We start from the raw sequence: 18,786 nt of genomic DNA, 5'->3' as shown, positions 1-18,786 counted from the left end.
GTATATTTTGTACTGGTTCCTTCATATGTGTATGTGTGTTTTGAGTGATTAGTGACCAAAGGAATTTTTAAAACCATCTTAAAAAGTAAAAGAAAAGTACTTTTTTTCAATCAAAAGAAAATGTATAGTTAAAGGAAGAATTTCACCCCAACTTCAGAATTTAGAGTAATCAGCTTTACCTACAATATCCCAATGGGAAAAATAATAGTGTGAAAAAAATATCTTACTAGGCTCTGGATATTTGTGATGAGAATGAGTTATAATTCCCCTATAGAAAAACTGTCTCATAAAATGCTCCACTGGGTGCTTGGCTTTTTTTTTTTTTTTTTCACTCACCTAGTGAAAAAAACCACATGTAAGATCTTTTTGAAACTGACTAGTTGGCGGGTTCCACTTCCTGTTGTGAGGGGTAAGTTGTATCTCAAACTCACTAAAGTTCTTGAGATTGTTTTCATTCTCTCATGTAAAGCAGTGTAGGTTTCAAATGCATATATATCAAGTGAAACTGAAACTCCCTATAATTTGTTATTTCTGTAATATGAAGTCTGTTTCTGGTTGAGAGAAACAGTTTGAATAGTTATATAGATTATAAAATAATTTGCCTTGGGAGAAATGTTATCAGAGGAGAGTTGAGTAAACTCCCTTGGCCTCCCTTGAGAAAAGTCTTAATAAAATCCTTTCTTGATGTTGGGTCATCACCCTGTTTGAGGTATTATTCAGTGTAGAGCTCCCATACCTCATCCAGCCTAGACTGACACATAAATCCAGTGTAGACCAAGGACTGGTTCTGGCTGATATGGAGACAAAGCCTACACAGTTGGATTTGGGGCTCTCTCTAGAATCAGCCCTCAGGTTGCAGGAGGGAGCTGGAGTGCATCCAGTTCCTCTAGGACTTTGTAAGGGGCAGGGGGAGGAGATTGACCAGGTTCCGATCAGGAGATATGGTATGAGCGCTGCTTCCCTTCACAGATCCTACAGTTGTCCTCTCCTGACTTTCCTCTCTCCTTCTTTCTAAAGCTGCTCTTTTTATATGAAATTCAGCTCTATTTGGAATGCGATTTCACCTTGTTCTTCTGGGGCCAGACCCTCTAGAAAGGCCTCTGTACAATTCTCACTGTTTTTTTCATTGCCCTGGTTCTCAGTTTGTCTTGAGTGCTCCCTGGGGTCTCCTGAACCCCAATTTTCTCAAATAGTTCCCACAATCTAAATTTACTCTTTTCTTTGTCTTTAGTCCTGGCTCTTGGCTAAGTGTTAGCTATCAAAATAATATACATATTTGGGCTAAAATATTTTTTTTAATAGGTACTAATTGATTTTACTGATCTCAGATAATTGCATATAAAACACACCCCAGAAGACTATTAGAGGGAATGGTGCGTATTTTAGACCAAGATGCAAGTGAGTGAAGGAGGTATTTTGTGAAGTGGAGCTTACACGAGGACCTTGCTGTGATAACATGCCTAAATTTTAGGCATGTGTCATGACTGTAACATGTCTATTTTTGCCTAAAATTTAGGGCAATTAGTGATTTTATTATAACTTTTTTTCACAAGGATTAATTTCTTCAGGGATAGAATTTTATTCTAACATTTGTAGAATAAAAATCAGTTCAGGATTTCCCAGGAAATATAGTTTAAGCACTTTGACTCCACCATTGTTCCTGAGGGAAGCACAAGTCCTACTTATCCCAAAAATAATTATTATGAAGTTTTTGTTTATTAGATATGAAGTATTTGTTTATATCTATAGTCACATAATATTATATTACGTGCAATTATATAAAGTAATGTTGTTTTGGTTTTCAGAGTATTTTCATGTACAATCTTGTTAAGTATTTATGAGACCTGTAGAATTGGATTTATTATAAATATCTTGATTTTACACTGAGGAAGTAGGTTCCGAGTGGTAAATGGACTTTTTCCTGGGTAACACAGCTACTAATTATGACAGCTATGAGTTGATTTCAGGCCTCTGCTTTTAAAACTCCCACCCTATTTCCATTGTATCATATTCCATTTTTAAACACATAGTAGAACCATATACAATAACTATTAGATCAATAATTAGATATGTAAAATACTAGCATCTACAATAACATGAAATGTTCTAATAAGATTGCATACCAACTTTTAGAACGACTTTTCAATTATGTACAATTTTTTCAAATTCTCTACTTGTCAGCATAAAAAAAACGTAATTTAAACCTGAGTCTATTCAGCTTAGATATTGTGGAGAAAAAAAAACACTTAATTTAAAATGCCTCTTTCTGCATTCCTACACACACACACACACACACACACACACACACACAGGGCCAGTGGAAAACATTTTTTTGTTTTCTATTTTTGCCAATAGGCTGATTTTATATGAATTGTTTAAAATGTATTGTGAAAATATATATTTCATATATTGTCTTATACCTGATTTGAATATTTGAAGACCTAGTATAAAATAGAAGTTGATAATTAATTTATCTTTCATAAAACATGTGAGAAATATTCACAGGTACTTAAGACAGAGAAAGCAATTTAAATTTGGCTGTAAATAAAAATTTCCTGAGAAGAAGGCTTGATAGTTACTTCGATCTCACCCAAAGAAGCTGTGGAGTTTCTTTTTCTGGGAATTTCTGTTTCATGTGGTTTGGGTGTAATCCTGTGAGGTAATAAGATCATGCATTTAATAGCCCGAGGTGAACCTGTAATATTGTGAGATTGCAACGATTCATTTCCAGGTTTATTTATAGAATGTTCTTTAGAAATTGCCAGAAAAGACACAGGATCTATGTTTTTCTTCTGTCAAAAAAAAAAAAAAAAAAAAGAAAGGGCAATATTTTATTTTTTTAAGAACTTAGCGAACAGTGTGCTGTCCTAACTAAAGTGGTAGTGAGAAAGCTGCCTGTGGGTGGAAACAGGAAACATTAGTGATAAATGCTGTGTTACGTTTTTCAGGTGCAGCTCAAAGTCTATTGATTCTAATTCGCACATTTTGTGCTTCAGCTATAGCTCCCCTCAGCTCTGCTTGGAGAGTTTTTTTTAGCTTCCATCCTGCTCATAAACACTGCCACCTCCTCCCTCCTCTCTCTTTACAAATGTTACAACACAATCAGAAATTTCCTCTTTTCTTTCCTTCCTGCATTTTCAGCAGGTTCCCTTGCGTCAGAAGCCGAGAAAGAAAACTCAAGGTAATTAGATCTCTTTTGTTTCTTTATCCCCTTTTTGTGCTTGTGAGTGTGGTTTTTCTCTTGGATACCTTCTTTAGAATCAGCTTTTTGTCTGTCTTAATGCTAATATCAGGAGGTGGACGGCAGATTAATTTTTGGTTATTTTTGGATTGATTTTTAAGAAATGACAGCGTGCTGTTCATTTGGATTAATCCCTTGTGGTATGTCAATAGAGCTTAGAAAACCTGGCACTGAATCGGAAAGTGGCTGTGTTTTTAGGTGGGCATTAACCCTTCCCCATCTATTGCATAACTCCTGCTATTATTGCTGAAAGGAGCTGTGTTAGTACAGTGATGTGCCTGCCTGCCTCAGGATTTTAATTTTTTTAAACTTACTCTTGTTGAATAATATTCTTAGACTAACATTTGCATAATAGTCTCACTGTTTCTTTGGTCATATTTTGTGCCTTCCAAACACCAAATGAATGTTTAAAAATAAAATAAATTACTCTTTATTTGAATTTACTTTGCATATATCTTGGTAAAAAAAAAAAATCCAACTCCCAGGAGGTAAATAATTAACAGTTACCTTTCACCCTGTCACATAAATCAGGGTCATATGTGACCTACCTTTTCATGTAATTGTTGCAGGTTTTTTCACAATGAGTCGGAGGAGGATATCATGTAAAGACCTGGGGCACGCTGACTGCCAAGGGTGGCTATATAAGAAAAAAGAAAAAGGAACTTTCCTAAGCAACAAATGGAAAAAGTTCTGGGTTGTACTGAAGGGGTCATCGTTATATTGGTACAGCAATCAAATGGTGAGTCTACTCTTTTCCTCTCATCCCCAGCCTCCTTAGCCAAGGGGGGAGATAAAGACCCTTGCCGAGCAGGCGATTCCAATGGGAAAGCTCATTTTTGTTCCTGAGACATGGAACAGAGCAAGCAACAAATAAGTTCTAGAAACTGTTTCTGGTCCAATAGATATGTAAGTTATTCCACTGTATTTTATGAAATAAAAACCCATCCTTCTTGGCTAATCTTTGGTTGGAGAGGGGTGTCCTAATTTTATATCCTTATTAAAGGAGGCCTTCTGGGTCTATTAATGTTACTGTTCCATGAGTAATTCTAATCATGTTGGATTTCTGTGGATGGCACTAGATATGGGAACTCTACATTGTTAAGATATCTACAAAAGAAGGGACTCAGCTTTAACACCTAGTAGGGGTGTAAATCGATTAGTCCACAGAAGATATTTCCATTTCTCCTCCTTTACTCATTTGTCTTCCTTTGACCTTCTTCTTCAGGTGGGATGGTTTTAGAACCGCTAACCTGTGAGCCACCATCATTGCGTTGGTGACTGTTGTTTGTTCCTTAGCATGTTCAGTGATGGCATTAAAACAACTGGTGGTTGGAGAACACTTACTAGGAGAGTTGTCTCATTTATCCTTTTGAGGCAGTACACTTCTGTGGTTTGCTTCACAGGCTAGTTTTCTATTGGAAAAGGGCTGGAAATAAAGTTATTGTTAGAAGGTGTGCTGATCTTTCCCGGCTTTGTTAAATATTGAATGAGTAGAGTCTTCACATAGGAACTCTCTTCATTAACCTCCAAGTAGCCAGTTGTGATCTCAGAAGAGCTTGAGTTTCTCTTTGGGGGTGAAGTGAAGAGTAGCAACGGATGTCCTTTGATCAATTAAGGGAAAGTTGCTTGGGAATTAGCCATAAGACAGAAAAATTTTTTATAAGACACCATTCTTTTAAAATGACTTGTATGTGCGTATTGCTCAAGCAACAGAACTGTAGAGCCTGTAAACTTATAAATGTAAAACAGTGCTGTGTATAGTTTGTGGGCAAAATTTTTCATTGATAAATTTACATTTGCTCGTTACTAATTCACTGGCACCCGTCCTGTAAAGATTTGGTTCAACTGGACCCAAATCCAGTTCCAGTGCCTTGGAATAAGCATTCTCCTGTGCTTCTGTCTACACTACAAAATAATTCTTCATCAAGTTCCATAAAAACATATTTCCTTAAGCCTTTCATGAGTGTTAACAACTTTATCAGAGATTTGGGAGGTTCAGAAGAAAGAATTATGTTGGAGGGTGTGCAATCTTCCACCGTCTCCTTTTTCTTTTTTCTTTTGCTCTCCTGGATACGTCCATCTTGTCTTGTGTAGAATAGTTTTACCCAAATTGAAGAAAACTGGGCCTGGGATCTCACCTTTTATCCAGGGATTTCCTAAATAAATATAGCTTCCTTCTTAAGGACAATTAAGGTTAATATAAATTTCAACCTCTTGTTTCGTATTATTTTAGCTGTTTGTGGCAAGTGGATAGTCTGTAATTTTTTGCTTTTAGCAAAAAATTGCTCTTGCTTTTAGCTGGTTGTGGCAAGTGGATAGTCTGCAATTTTTCATAAAATTAGTGGACTTACTGATTTACCTTTTAAGAGCTCCCTAGGAATTTCCTGAGGCTGTTGGAAGGGTTGCATGTTGATGGAGCACGGCCCATTTGTGGGAAATAACAAAACTCAGATGTAAACAGCACGCTAATTTTCTCATTCAGTCAAAGTGTTCAGCAAATATATCCTCAGTTCTGTCCTTCTCTTCATAGACTTTAAAGGAAGTCCTCTCTGAACCACACATAGTCAACAGATTTGGTTTATTTGGCTTCATCAGCTCATTTGGCTTAAGCTTCTCTTAGAGAAGCAATGAATTACTATTTTGGGCGTTAGGAATCTCGTGCTTCCACAGGGAGCAGCAGTATTGACTGAGACTACATTAGAAAGAGGAAAAGGAGAGAACATCAGACACACGTAAGCACCCTTGCCCTCCCTTGCAAATGTATAAGGCAACATTCAGGTAGCAAATCATGCACCTGAATAGAGTTGGGTTAGCAACATTGAATGGAGAATAAATTTAGTGGTATCTCACCACTGAATTATCCTATTAAACTAGTGTAACAGAAGGACCCTTCCAACCCCCAAATTCTATGACTCTGTGTTATAGAGGAATTCTCTCTCTCTCTCTCTCTCTCTCTCTCTCTCTCTCTCTCTCTCTCTCTCTCTCCCTACACACACACACACACACACACACACACACACACACACACACCTTGATATGTTAATTACATGTTTGTTATGGGAGAAAAAAGGCTACTCAATGAATACTTAATTAACAGTCATAGTCCTGCTATCTGTGTGAATGTCAACTATGAAATAAAAGCCAAACACATACCTTCCAGCTAAGAACATTTATTTACTTTCTGCCACTCAGGAATTCAGATTCAACAAAGTAGCTCTCAAGGAACCTAAGTCCAATGAGGAAACTTCTTATTCTCCCTTCCCTATTCCCTGTTCTTTCTTATGTGGCCTGATGCTGAGAGGTAATGGGACCCATAGCATTATAGCAAGTGCCACTTCTTACTGCATACCTAATATGTGCAAAAGGGTAGTCTGGGTCAGACATGCTATCTTCTACCCCTCAAAAACACCCTTTGAGGTAGTAATTGTCACCATGTTTTGAAAGTTGTGAAGACTGAGACTCAGAGAGATTGTGTACATTGTTCCAAGTGACACAAGTAATATGTGGGAGAAAACAGATCACCTTCAGCCCTTTGATTCCTCAGCCCAGGATTGTCGCCATATGCCAACCTTACCACATGCGGGGCCCAGAATAAATGGCATGATTAGATCACTCTGTTTTCTGCCTGCGATAGGGTTCTGAGAGAACAACTCCAGAAATGAAAGTTAGAGTAATTCTCACGAGAAAGTATAAGTGATCTCATGAGATCCCTTTGCTTGTCTCTACTATTCCCTGACTCTGCCTGAGGAGACCACCTCTCTTAGCGTTTTCCGTTGTTATTACTATTAGCCAGTAATTAACTCATGGTGTACCTTCTTCTTTCATGATGCTTGGATGCTTCAAACAGTACTACCCAGATCTCTTTGAGAAAGGTCAAGTCCAAACACTCATTCTTCATTTTTCACACCTCATATGAAGTACTTAGAATGTGATACAGCACACAGGAATGCATGCCAAGTCTTACAAAAGCAGAGTCAAGTTTAACAGCTAGGAAACTTCAGGCTGTTTAAAATCCTGGGTTTGAAATCCACCCAATTGTTTTTTTTTACCCCTAGGATGAAGTACAAATTCATTTCCTGGCTTGTGAGAATCTGTTGACCTATGTCTCTCCTACTTCCCCAATCTCCCCACCTCCACCCAAGCTTCCACTATAGAACTTCTTTTAATCCCTTGTTACCATCATCCATGCTCGCTCTTTCTTTAAGCCTTTGCATGTGCTGTTTCTCTGCTCAGAAAACTCATCTCCATGCCCTAAAGTCTTTCTGCCACCCAGTCACATCACATTTGAGTTCAAATTGCTCTTCTTCTAGGTGGTCTTACTTTATCCTCGGACTTCAATTTGGCAGCCTCCGTCTGCTCCCATCGTAGTCTGTCATTTTCTTCATATTATACTTACCTTTCTCCTTTCTATGCGTTTGTTAGCCTTTCTGTTTTCTATGAATTGATAATAATCTCTGGAGGGCGGGACCACAAGTATATTTTTAGCAACTTGCCCAGGGCCTGACACTCACTAGGCACTTGATTAATATTTGTTGATTTCGTAAATAAATAAGATTTAGGAAGTATCAGCATTTACATTACACATAAGAACTCTTGAGAAATGGGATGGTGAATAAGGACGGCTTTTGATGGAAAATAATTTTCCGGTAAAAGATTTCCTTTTCTATTCTTAAAAATAGATACAGGAAAAGCTGTAATTTGAGATTTGCTAGAAGGGCTCCATAGGTCCCAAATAGGTCCCACACAGCTGCTTCCCATTTTGCTATCCTCTCATTTTATCAGATTCTTTCTACCATGGCCTTTGGCTGAAAACAAGGGTTTATTGATCAAGATCACCAGGCTGGGGCAGAAATGTTGAAAGTGAGATGGAAGGTTTTCTGGGGAAATTCCCTCCACTGTAGCATTTCGCCTGGATAACAGGCACAGCTGGAGATGGAAACGTTGGGATTCATATCTTCTCTCTGGTGAAGAAGAAGCAAAGTTCTGAATTGTTGTCTTCCTTCAGGCATGTCGCTGTGAAATAGTGACAAGATAAGTGGGAGGTGAGGGAAATACCTTGGGCTGAATGTGAGGGAGTTCTGCCACAGTGACTCTTTTCTTTCCACCCAGGAAGGTGTGTTTTCCCCTTTTATCATTTCCAAAGCTGCCTGATTTCCTTGGTTAAAGAGGCCAGACTTTTTTACTAAATAAACAGTTTTTACCAATCAAAACACATTATTCCTGTAGTTTGAAGCGAATATAGAAAGCCTTCAGAAAGAAAATTCTCGAGATTAGCCCTGGAAGGCAGTTTTATTGGGGGTGGGGTGGGGTAAGGGGTAGAGGGGTGGGTATTCCAGTCTGGGGACAAATGTGCATAAAGAAATGAAAATACAGATGAGCTATGCCAACCCACCGTACTAGGCCTTATGTTGAATTCTCATAGTAACCTAGCAAGATTGGTTTTATTATTCCCAGTTTTCAAGGTAGTTTACTGAAGCTCAGGGAATTTAAGTAACTTGTTCAAATTCACATAAGGAGTAAATGGCAGAGCTGTGAGTAAAAACATGATCTACCAGTGACAAAACCAGGCTCTTTCCCCTGGGCTACGTGGTGTCCCCATTTAGAGGTGAGCCAGAGCTAGCAAGTGAGGGCCTCAAAGGTACAGTGCAGTAATATGGATTTGATCCAGTTAGGGGGCAGGCAGCCACTTGCATAATCGCGAATCAGAAGACGATCTAATGAAATTGGCATGTGAAAATATTAACCTAGCAGTAATTAATGGGCCATATTGGAGAATGAAGGAGCTTTCGGAAGGCCAGTTAGGTAAGGGTGACAAATGCAGGCACTGAGTCATGAACTACTGGACTAGAGTGGAATCAGTGAAAACTTGGGACATACTACACAAAGGGAAAGAATGACATATATTGAATGCTTGGATATGGGACAGAAAGCATTTGAGGTTAAACCAAGAAAGAGTCCCAGTTTTGGAGTCTGCGGTAACCGGTAAAATGATATGAACAAATTGGGGGAGGAAGAGTTTGTGGCTAAAAATGTGGAATTTCATTTATACGCTTTGTCATTTACTGTTTTGATTTATTTTAGTTTTGTGTAAAGTTACTGGAAACTTGTGTTGTTTAGTAGTTAAGCAATCATTAGTCAATGCCATTTGTGCTGTTGCATCAAAGGTCCAAGTGAGCCTTGGGACCTCTGGGCCTCCTATAGAAAAGGTGACTCACCCAACCTTTTATTTCATAAAAACTTTTGGTAAACTGATGAGGTTTGTTGGTAAATACCTGGTTTAACACATATTATGCGGACTTGTCAGTTTTCTGAGCATCCAACCTGACTGCCCAAATGTGACCGTGTTTTTCCCTCATAGTCTAAATGGTTCCACGTGTCTGCGGGGTCCAGTGACTGTGTCTCTGTCATATGTTTTTGGTACTTGAGCTGCATGTGCACATCAGGTGAATTCCAGAGGATCGTAGATTTGGAAGCAATTTTCCATGGAATGAGTTGTATAAGGGTCTCTACAGCAAAGATCAAACCAGTTTTTAGATTAGGCAGAATTAACCTTTGCAGAAAATGATACTGAAAGCAAGAATTTCTCTTTTCATGAAACAATTGTTCTGAAAGTTTCAGTAAATATAGAGTGCCTTTATTTCAGTATAAGTAAAGAATGGGTTAATTCTCTCTTGGAAAGAGATGTTGAAGTCTTCTGTACCTTTCATTAGTGATCACCTGTTAGCATCAGTTTTGGAAAACGTCTGAGTGAGTTTACCATAAACTGGAAAAAAATGTCTATAGGAATTTATGAATACTTCAATCAGAGCTTATGATATTCTTCTTTTTTTAACCCATTACACTGTAAATACCTGAGGGAATATTCTTTACTTCTTTGGTTTAAACTGTGTCCTTAGAGCTTAGAATTAGTAGGCATAGAGTAGGCACCAGTATTTTTTGAGCTAATTACTTATTAATTAATTTTCAATTAGTTATATAAGTCAATTAATCAAAGCATGATTGAGAACCTGACATGTTCCCAGAGTTCTACCAAAATGAGATGCTTTACGAATTATGGGCTTTTAATTTATTTGAGTTCCATATTTATTGTTTTAGCCAAGATCAACTTCTGAGTGTATACTAAATAAAATTCGAATATTTTAAAATGTTTCTTCAGAGAAGACAATGCAAACCAATTATGTAAAATCGATGAACTCTTTGCCAACATATGATCCTAGAGTTCGTATTGGAAAGGAGAATGAAAAGGCACAATTGAGAGGGCAAAATATGATGTTTCAGCAGCTGTTAGCAAGCAGCTCACCTGAAGATAATGACTGATGGATGAAAAGGGTAAACCTGATTGCTTAGGAACCACTTGACTGAGGTCTTTTTGAATTCTGTCACTTCCCTCATTATCATATCTTATAAAAGATCTTTAAAGTGGATGTTAGGTTTAATCTATTTATTGTCTATGATGCTATCACTGTGTCCTAACATTTACTTTCTTTGGTAAGTCCCAGAATGTACAGAAGGTGCCAAAAAAAGGTGCACATTTTAAGAAAGGAAAACTGTATTAAAATTGTAATACTCAGTATATACTGATAACAAAAGATGAATACAAGTCACGTTTGACTTCCACAATTACAAGTGGTTACCATCAGCATCCAGATACTTCTGATTACGGCAAACTACTGCTTTAGCAATGTTGACCAAAGTATCCACTTGTATACATTTTTTTGGTATCCCTGGTATTTCTAAAATAATAGTTTCCCACCGTAGTTTTATGGTCAGACTGTAGTTGAGGCAGGAGGTTTTTAATAATTTTTAATTGCTTAGTTCATATAATGTGGCAACAGTTGCTTATGCGGCCAATATTATTTTCCTTTACATTCTTTCCAAACTTTTCAAACTCAATTGTGAAACACCAAGACTATGAAATCCCTTGGGGTTTTCTCTTGTCCTCCGGAGGCAGTGATGTGTGCGGGCACTACTGCTTGGACGAGGATGCCCGAGGTAATGCATCCTCGTTGGGCTATCTCACAGGACAGTCCCCTTAGCGCCCAGCACTGACTAAAATGCGCACTCAGCACTGTCCTCTCATCTCTGGGGGGCAGTCCATGCTGCTTAGGCTGGGGTTTCCGCTTCTGTTCTACTTTATCTTTCCTTGGTAGAATCCATCTTCTTGCTTCTTGAAAGTTTAAATTAATTTTTAAAATGCTTTAAAATATTATACAACAATATGGGTTCATTTAGAAAAATTAGAAAATGCAATTAAGCAAAATTTAAAGAAAGGACAGACAGGGAGGCAAACAGACAGAAAAAAATAAATGAATTCAAGATCATTTACTTATTTAAATGAACCACGATCCTGTCACCTCAATGTGATCATTGTAAATATTTTGTTGTTTGTGTTTCCAAACTTTTTTCTGTTTCCCAATGGTAAAATACTATCTGTAATATTGTAACTGATTTTCTCACTAAGAATATGTTATAAACATATTTCCCTGTCAATACGTATATATCCACAACATCGTTTCTAATGGCTGTATTACCTATGGATGCACCATAGTATATTTAACCACCCAGAGAATTTATAATCAGAAGTGCCTTTTATTCTAAAGTCTTTCAAAAATAGCTCACAGGAAATAGAATGCACAAGTACACATATATTAACTTAGATATAGAGCGATGCATATTTAACTTACATGTGTATGTATAAATATGTGTGTAGTATAACTATTACTATATGTGTATAAATATTAATACATGTGTATCAATAGATTGATATGTGTGTATGCATATGTGTATGTATGTGTATGTGTATACAATTTAGTCATTCTTTTAAGCAAGCAGGTAGGAAGGTGGATTTTGCCAGCATGGTATAAGAGAGAAATGCTACCTGGATTCTAGTCTTGTACTTTCTTTTGAAGTGGTGTACCCCTATGTCAGTGATATAACTCTCTATGCATCCATTTTCTTTCAAGTACACTTTGACTAAGAACATTATCTCTACAAAATTTGGAGCGACTTTGAGAAGATCACATGCATCTGAAAACACTATAAAAAAAATCAAAGGAATACATACAAAGAAAGGCAATTTTGTATATGCTTTAGATGAAATGTGCTTACATAATACTGTGATTTTTGGGGTGCAGAAGAATTGTGCTAAGGCTTTTCAGATGCCAGAAATGGTTTCTTTTGGCAACAGTGGCCTGTCCTGTGCTAGAGATTCTAAAATATGCCGACTGACCCTGTGTAAAGGATGCTTTTAAGGCCTAAACGGGAATGAGCTAGAAGGTCCCAGGGGATTTTTCAGCGCAGTAGTTCCTAACCTGGAGGAAGAGTTCAGGTGATTCATGATTTCGTGATGAAGGTTGTGTGCACACTTCCCAATCAATAGCATGAGAAGTGGCCCATGGGATGAACTGAACTTTTGGTTAGATTTGAGGATTTTCCTGAGAAGTCATTATTTGAAGATTTATCATCCCTCTGAAGCAAGCTCTTTTAAGGGCCAAAAGCCCAGCTGCTTCTACAGACAAGCTAACTGATAAATTCATCTGTCATCATGCTGCTGTGTTTAGTCTCCCAGAGAGCATGTTTCAGGAACATTTCAGAAGGAAGCGATGCAGGGAAGAATAAAAAAAAAAAAAAAAATGAATATTTTTGAAGAAGTCAGAATTTAGGAGAATCTGTTTGAAACAATGTCTTCAAAAAAGACACAAGGAAATGACATGCTGCAGTAGAAGATATCCCTGGGTGCAGAATCAGGAGGACAGGTTGTATCTTGATGTTGTGATCACTTACCACCTCAGACCAAAAAACCACCACCTCTCTGGGCCTTCCTCCTTATCTCTTAAACCTAACTGTGAACAGATAGCCATTACCCGTAAAACAGATGGTGCTCATTAACACACGGTAACACTGTTTTCACACTTTGAAGCTTATGCAACTTATTGTGGCAAATGCATTTTCATCTTTTGAGGGCAAATCCTGAATTTTGGAGCAGTATCCTTAAAATTTTTTTAAATTTATTTTTTATTTTTAAAAAATTGTGGAAATAATAACATAACATGAAAGTTCCCACATCTAAGGGTACAGTTCAGTGGCATTAAGTACATTCACATTATTGTGCTACAATCTCTCGAATTCTTCATTTTACAGAACTGAAACTCTGCACTCAAACAATCACTCTCCATTCCTCCTTTGCTCAGCCCTGGCAACCCCACTTCTACTTTCTGTATCATAAATTTGGCTACTCTAGGTTCTTCATATAAGTGGAATCGCACAGTATTTGTCCTTTGGTGACTGGCTTATTTCACTTACCATAATGTCTTCTAGGTTCATTCATGTGAAAACAAGTGTCAGCATTTCCTTTTTGAGGCTGAATATTTTCCATTGTGTGTATATACTGCATTTTCTTTACCCACTCATATCTTTTGGGTTGTGTCTACCTCTTGGTTGTTGTAAATAATGTTCCTATAAACATGTGTGCACAAGGATCTCTTTGAAACCCAGCTTTCAATTTTTTTGGCTTTGTATTTAGAAGTGGAATTACTGGATCATATAATTCTATTTTTTTTTTTTTTTTAGTTTATGTAAAAATGTATTTGACCAAACTGTGGAAAAAGTGATACTATTTCATATGATACAGTGGCAAGAATCTAAAGGAAAAGTGTGGGTTCTATTCAATTGCACAATTTGCTAGTGTATATCCTGGGCAGTGTGATGCATAATAAACAGGAGAGAGGGACGGAGGAGTCAGATAAGCTAGAAGCAGGGTGATTTTTTAGTCAGAACTGTAAACTTGAGTTGGCCCTCCACACGGCTGGGGAATATGGAATGTTTCAGCTCTTGAGATGTTAACCGAGAAAGCAAGAACATAACAAAGCCAAAATGTGCAGTGCTGTCTACAAAATCCAGTTTAATCAGGAGACTCCTGGTCTTTTATTAACTTAGTTTTGAAGAAGGAATTAAAGTCCTAGATATGTAAATCTTCAATTTATTGTTCCCGAAAGTACAGAGGAGATGAAGTTAGGCCAGTTCCTTTATCTCTGCTGCCAGAGAGGCCCCTTCTGACCAATATTTATTAATAGAAAAATGCTCTTGCTCAATAATTGATGGTGATCAATCTTTTTGATATAGCTCCCGTGAACAGGATTAAATTCTACCATATTCATTCTTGCTGAGTATATGGCTTCTTATCAGAGTATTATGACTATTTCCCCAGCACTCTCATGCTGCTTGCTCAGAAGATGTTTGTGCTGCATGGTAGAATGTGGAAAAAAGCCAGGGTGATTAGGTTAATCTATCTGTGGGTTATGACTTCCCACAATAGCACCACCCCCCTTTTGCTCCGGATGGAAAGGCCCTACCCATTTTAATGTGATAGTCTGTGTCCTCCTGTAGTGTGTCCACCGGTGGCTCAGAGGTTCTATTCTTCAACCTTTTAAATTGACCAGCGACTAGATATTTGAGTCTGTGTTTTGAAAGTGTGAAGTTGTCTAATCTCCCAGGAACCACATGCCCTCAGTCTTAAGAGACTATGCTCAATAGGAAACACCCTGTCTACCTTAGAAATAAATGCAATTTAAGGATTAAAATAGAGCCGAAAAAGCTGGTGCCAATTGAAAAGGAAAAAAGGAAGGAATTAAATTTAACTGGTGCTCACAGCTTCTCTGATACAACATATTTGGTCACATATTCATAATTTGCTTGACATTTCCAGCAAAGTGCAGATGCAGTAAGAAAAGAAACTTTTTACAAGAGAAGAGAAAGACAGGGAGGTCTGGAGCTTCTGTTGGAACAACTCTTCTGTTTTGGTCATAGACTGTGAAGTTCATTTAGTGTCTGCTCCAGTGTCTGATGTCAGCTCACATTCTCTTCCTTGGCCTGGACAAGTTTTTCTCCCAGGTCATCAATTGTCTTTTCCAGTTTTGCAATCCTTCTCTCTGCAAAATTCAGCACGGGTCTCATCCTCTTTCAGTTTGTCAGACAGAAGTTTAATTTCTTCTTCATATTTATCCTTCTCAGAATACTTTTCAGAGGCAGCCTCCAGCGACTTCAGGTTGTTAGTGACATTCTTGAGTTCTTCCAGGTCACCACATTTTAGATCAGACACATCGGACACACTCCTCCACCCTTTCCAGCTCGCTCCCTAAGCTCCAACTTACCAGCTACCTCCTCCTATATGCCTTTTCTGCAATGTGCTTGGCCTCTGAGCTGCAACTCCTGGATCTCCATCTTCTCATCTTTCATGGTCCGGTTTTCTGTCACCTTCATTCCTCTCTTGCTCTCATTGGCAGACTTTTCTGCTTCCTGCGGCTGCTGTAGGGCCATGGCCAGTCGTTCTTGAGTCCTGTCCAACTCCCCCTCAAAGTGCTGGATGCGCCGATTGAGAGCTGCCACATCCCTTTTAGCTTTCTTGCGCGGCTCACGCTGGCGGTCCAGCTCCCACTGCAGGCCCTGCAAGCGGACCTCCGCGTCGTCTGCCTGCTGCTGCAGTGCCTGGATTGCGCTCTGGGCTGGGCTAGATGCAGGCTCCAGGGAGAGCTGCAGCAGCCGCCCATGTAATTGCAGTATTTTTAATTCTTTGAACTGTCCTACTGTTTTCCATAGTGGCCGCACCATTTTGCCTTCCCACCACCTGTACATAGGGGTTCCGATTTTTCCATATCCTCACCAACACTTGTTATTTTCTGGTTCTATTTGTTTGTTTGTTGGTTTGTTTTGATAGCTATTCTAATGGGTGTGCGGTAGTACGTCACTGTGGTTTTGATTTAATTTCCCTAACGATTACTGACCTTGAGCATCTTTTCATGTGTTCTTTGGTCATTTGTACATCTTCTTAGGAAACAGGTCTTTTTCTGTTTTTGAATCAAGTTGTTAGTTTTGTCTTGGTTGAGTAGTATCTTGATAGCACTCATGAAACTCATCAAAACACTTTGAAGAGATTTGAAAGCTCCAGAAGAATGGGAAGATGTAATATACATTGAAGACAAAGTTATACTGACTAGCTGTGATTTTAAAAGAACTAACCTTATTCTTTATTTCTCATAGAGTTCTAATATTGAAATTAAATGCACCCGATTTTTACTTTTCTTAAATGGGTTTCCTTTATTTATTTTTCCCCTGCTCCTGCTCTAACCATGGATAATAGATGAAACTTTTCAGGTAGAATGAGATGTCATCTATTTTGTAATAGTGAGATTTAATCAACTTTCTTATTCATTTAAAACTTTTCTCCCTATTTAGTGCTTTCTTCCTTATTATTATTATTTTTTGACCATGTTGCTGAAGAGACCCACCCTATGTAGGTAAAAATTATCTCTCAGGTTTAAGGTTTCTAAAAGAACAGGTAAGAGATAAAGTTGGACAGGGTCAGATCATGAATGGCTTTGCATGCTAAGGATTTTACATTACAGAGAACAGTAACACAAAATGCATTTACATTGTAAAGTTTCCATCTTAATTGTTGAAAATGATATTTCAGAAGCAATGACTATCTTTGTATGTCAGACTACCAGGAAGTTCACTAGTAACTTAATTTTATTTACAATATGATTCCACAGGGAGAGAATGGAAGAATGTAAGTAAGAGTGGCTAGGTAGGAGAGCTGATTTACAAATCATAAAGTAAGATGCCAGTCACTTCTTGGTCACCACTTCAATATGACCTAAAATACTAGGGAGGTAGTCATCTCTGGGTGATTTTTAGGAGGAAATAATGAAGAGGGTTTAGGGTACCAACCAGCTGGGCTATTCATGAATAGGAACCATGAGTAGAAACATTTTCTTAGAGTGGAATGGCCTCTTGGTTTAGGTTTCTCAGAAGCAGACCCTCAGAAGAGGATTTGGGTGCCAGTAGTTTCTATGGTAAGTGATACTGAAATACTTGGAAATGGAATAGGGAAGTGAAAAAGGGTAGAAAGTTAGCTAAGAAAGGTCTCCCTCCCAAGCCAATTCTGACTGTGGGTAGCAAGCTTGATTCTGCTGGGGAACTCTAAGAGCCTGTAAAAAGTATACACCTCAGTTTTCTTCCCAAGGGGCAGGGGAACATGAGTATGTATACACCACGTCCCGTTGGTCACTGCTTGAGGACTGATCCTGGGGGCAATCATTCTCGATCACCTCCGCGCAGGTGGGGAAGTGGAATGTGGTAGCCACGGAAGCACGTCCACAGAGAGATACAGGTGCTGTTGCTAGGAAGTCTGGCCAGTGTCCCCTGGGTGGTCAGGCCGAGGGGATGTGGCTGGGTCACCAGCAGCGCCTGCTTCACGTGGTCTGCTTCCTTCTGCGCCTTTTTTCTCTCCCCCTGGTCGGAGCCTCAGCATCCTCAGGACTATCATAATTATCACAATCAGCACTCTCAGTCCATTTTTATCATTTATTCCAGGAATCTGCATGTTCTGTAGGCAATTGGGCTTTTCTGTTTATTAGTCAAAAACACAGACCAAATGTTCTCTGTGCAGAATATCTATTTCTAGGCATTTGTGAGAAGATGAGAAGAAAGTGTCTTTCAGTCAAAGTCTCATTACATGCACAGAGTAATGTTAGATAAACCCAAATGCAATAATATTTTAATAAAAGCATACCTTAGATCATATAAGAAGGATACACGTGTTTCCCTGAAAATAAGACTGGGTCTTATATTAATTTTTGCTCGAAGAGACATATTAGGGCATATATTCAGGGGCGGTCTTATTTTTTCATGTACAACAATCTACATTTATTCAAATACAGTCATGTCATCTTCTGGAACTCGTCATAACGTACTAAATGCGTCCATCTGGCTGACGATCTTAACTGGGGCTTATTTTGGGGGTAGGTCTTATTTTGGGGGAAACACGGTGGTTAGCTTGCTAGCATTATTGTCCTCCAAATAATTTAAAGTATTTTCTCCAGTGATTAATCCGATGTAAAGAAGTCAGGGAAGGTTGAGATACACAGCTATTCAAGGGCTCAGTTGACAGTGGACAGAATAAAAACCTTATATGACTTCACCTTTGTCTTTCTGGGTCATTCCCTCTCTTTTGTTTTCATTCCTTTTCCCAGTTCTTATCAGATAACGAAATAATCAAATCTTAACTTTGTTTTATAGCTTTAACAATTATATAGTATCACGTACATCTACGTTAACTCTAGTTAGCCTCGAGACGCTGGTTATATCGGCTTTTCCACTGTGTGGACACTGACTTGGGAGGTTCAGTGCTCTGCTTCAGATCACACAGTAGGTGGGTTGCATCAAGATATTCTGATACCAAATCCAGGGTTCTTTCTTCTGTGCCATCCATTGGCTGCAGATTCTCTTCTCCTATTTTAGCTCGTGGTTGAGACTGAAGTTCTTCAGTCACACGTTTAGCATTATTTAACTGATTTCTGGGTTCTGGTCCAAGTTTTATCACTTTAATCATCCACATAACTTTCCTATTTATAATGCCAATGTAGTTTGCTGTCTAGGTTAGAAACTGATCGGTTTCGTACATTCTGGCACTTGAATATGATTAATTTTCCTCTGACAGGTAAGATAGTGCTATGTGCGTGGCCTATGCTTAGCTCTCAAATGTTCGC

The 18,786-nt window shown here is 38.4% G+C and overlaps 2 protein-coding genes and 1 pseudogene across 11 annotated transcripts in view; 1 reads left to right on the top strand and 2 right to left on the bottom strand.

Annotated features, from left to right (window-relative positions):
• IPCEF1 (interaction protein for cytohesin exchange factors 1) overlaps nucleotides 1-18,786 on the top strand; it is a 149,938-nt gene that overhangs the window by 75,318 nt on the left and 55,834 nt on the right. For 4 of the 10 annotated variants that reach the window (XM_033094743.1, XM_033094752.1, XM_033094821.1 and 1 more), the window contains 2 exons: nucleotides 3,142-3,181; nucleotides 3,811-3,980. The exons of 2 other annotated variants lie outside the window; for them this stretch is intronic. In XM_033094743.1, the coding sequence (XP_032950634.1) occupies nucleotides 3,142-3,181; nucleotides 3,811-3,980 (210 nt within the window). The remainder of the gene's footprint in view (nucleotides 1-3,141; nucleotides 3,182-3,810; nucleotides 3,981-18,786) is intronic. 4 more of the 10 variants (XM_033094766.1, XM_033094775.1, XM_033094794.1 and 1 more) reach the window with 2 other exon arrangements.
• OPRM1 (opioid receptor mu 1) overlaps nucleotides 3,840-18,786 on the bottom strand; it is a 164,114-nt gene continuing 149,167 nt past the window's right edge. The window contains exon 4 of the mRNA XM_033094713.1: nucleotides 3,840-3,878. Within this exon, the coding sequence (XP_032950604.1) occupies nucleotides 3,840-3,878 (39 nt within the window). The remainder of the gene's footprint in view (nucleotides 3,879-18,786) is intronic.
• On the bottom strand, nucleotides 15,041-17,336 carry LOC117018369 (tropomyosin alpha-4 chain-like; annotated as a pseudogene).

Source organism: Rhinolophus ferrumequinum, chromosome 3, assembly GCF_004115265.2.
Source record: "Rhinolophus ferrumequinum isolate MPI-CBG mRhiFer1 chromosome 3, mRhiFer1_v1.p, whole genome shotgun sequence".
NCBI classification, from domain to species: domain Eukaryota; kingdom Metazoa; phylum Chordata; class Mammalia; order Chiroptera; family Rhinolophidae; genus Rhinolophus; species Rhinolophus ferrumequinum.
This window is presented reverse-complemented; position numbering and strand designations above follow the sequence as displayed.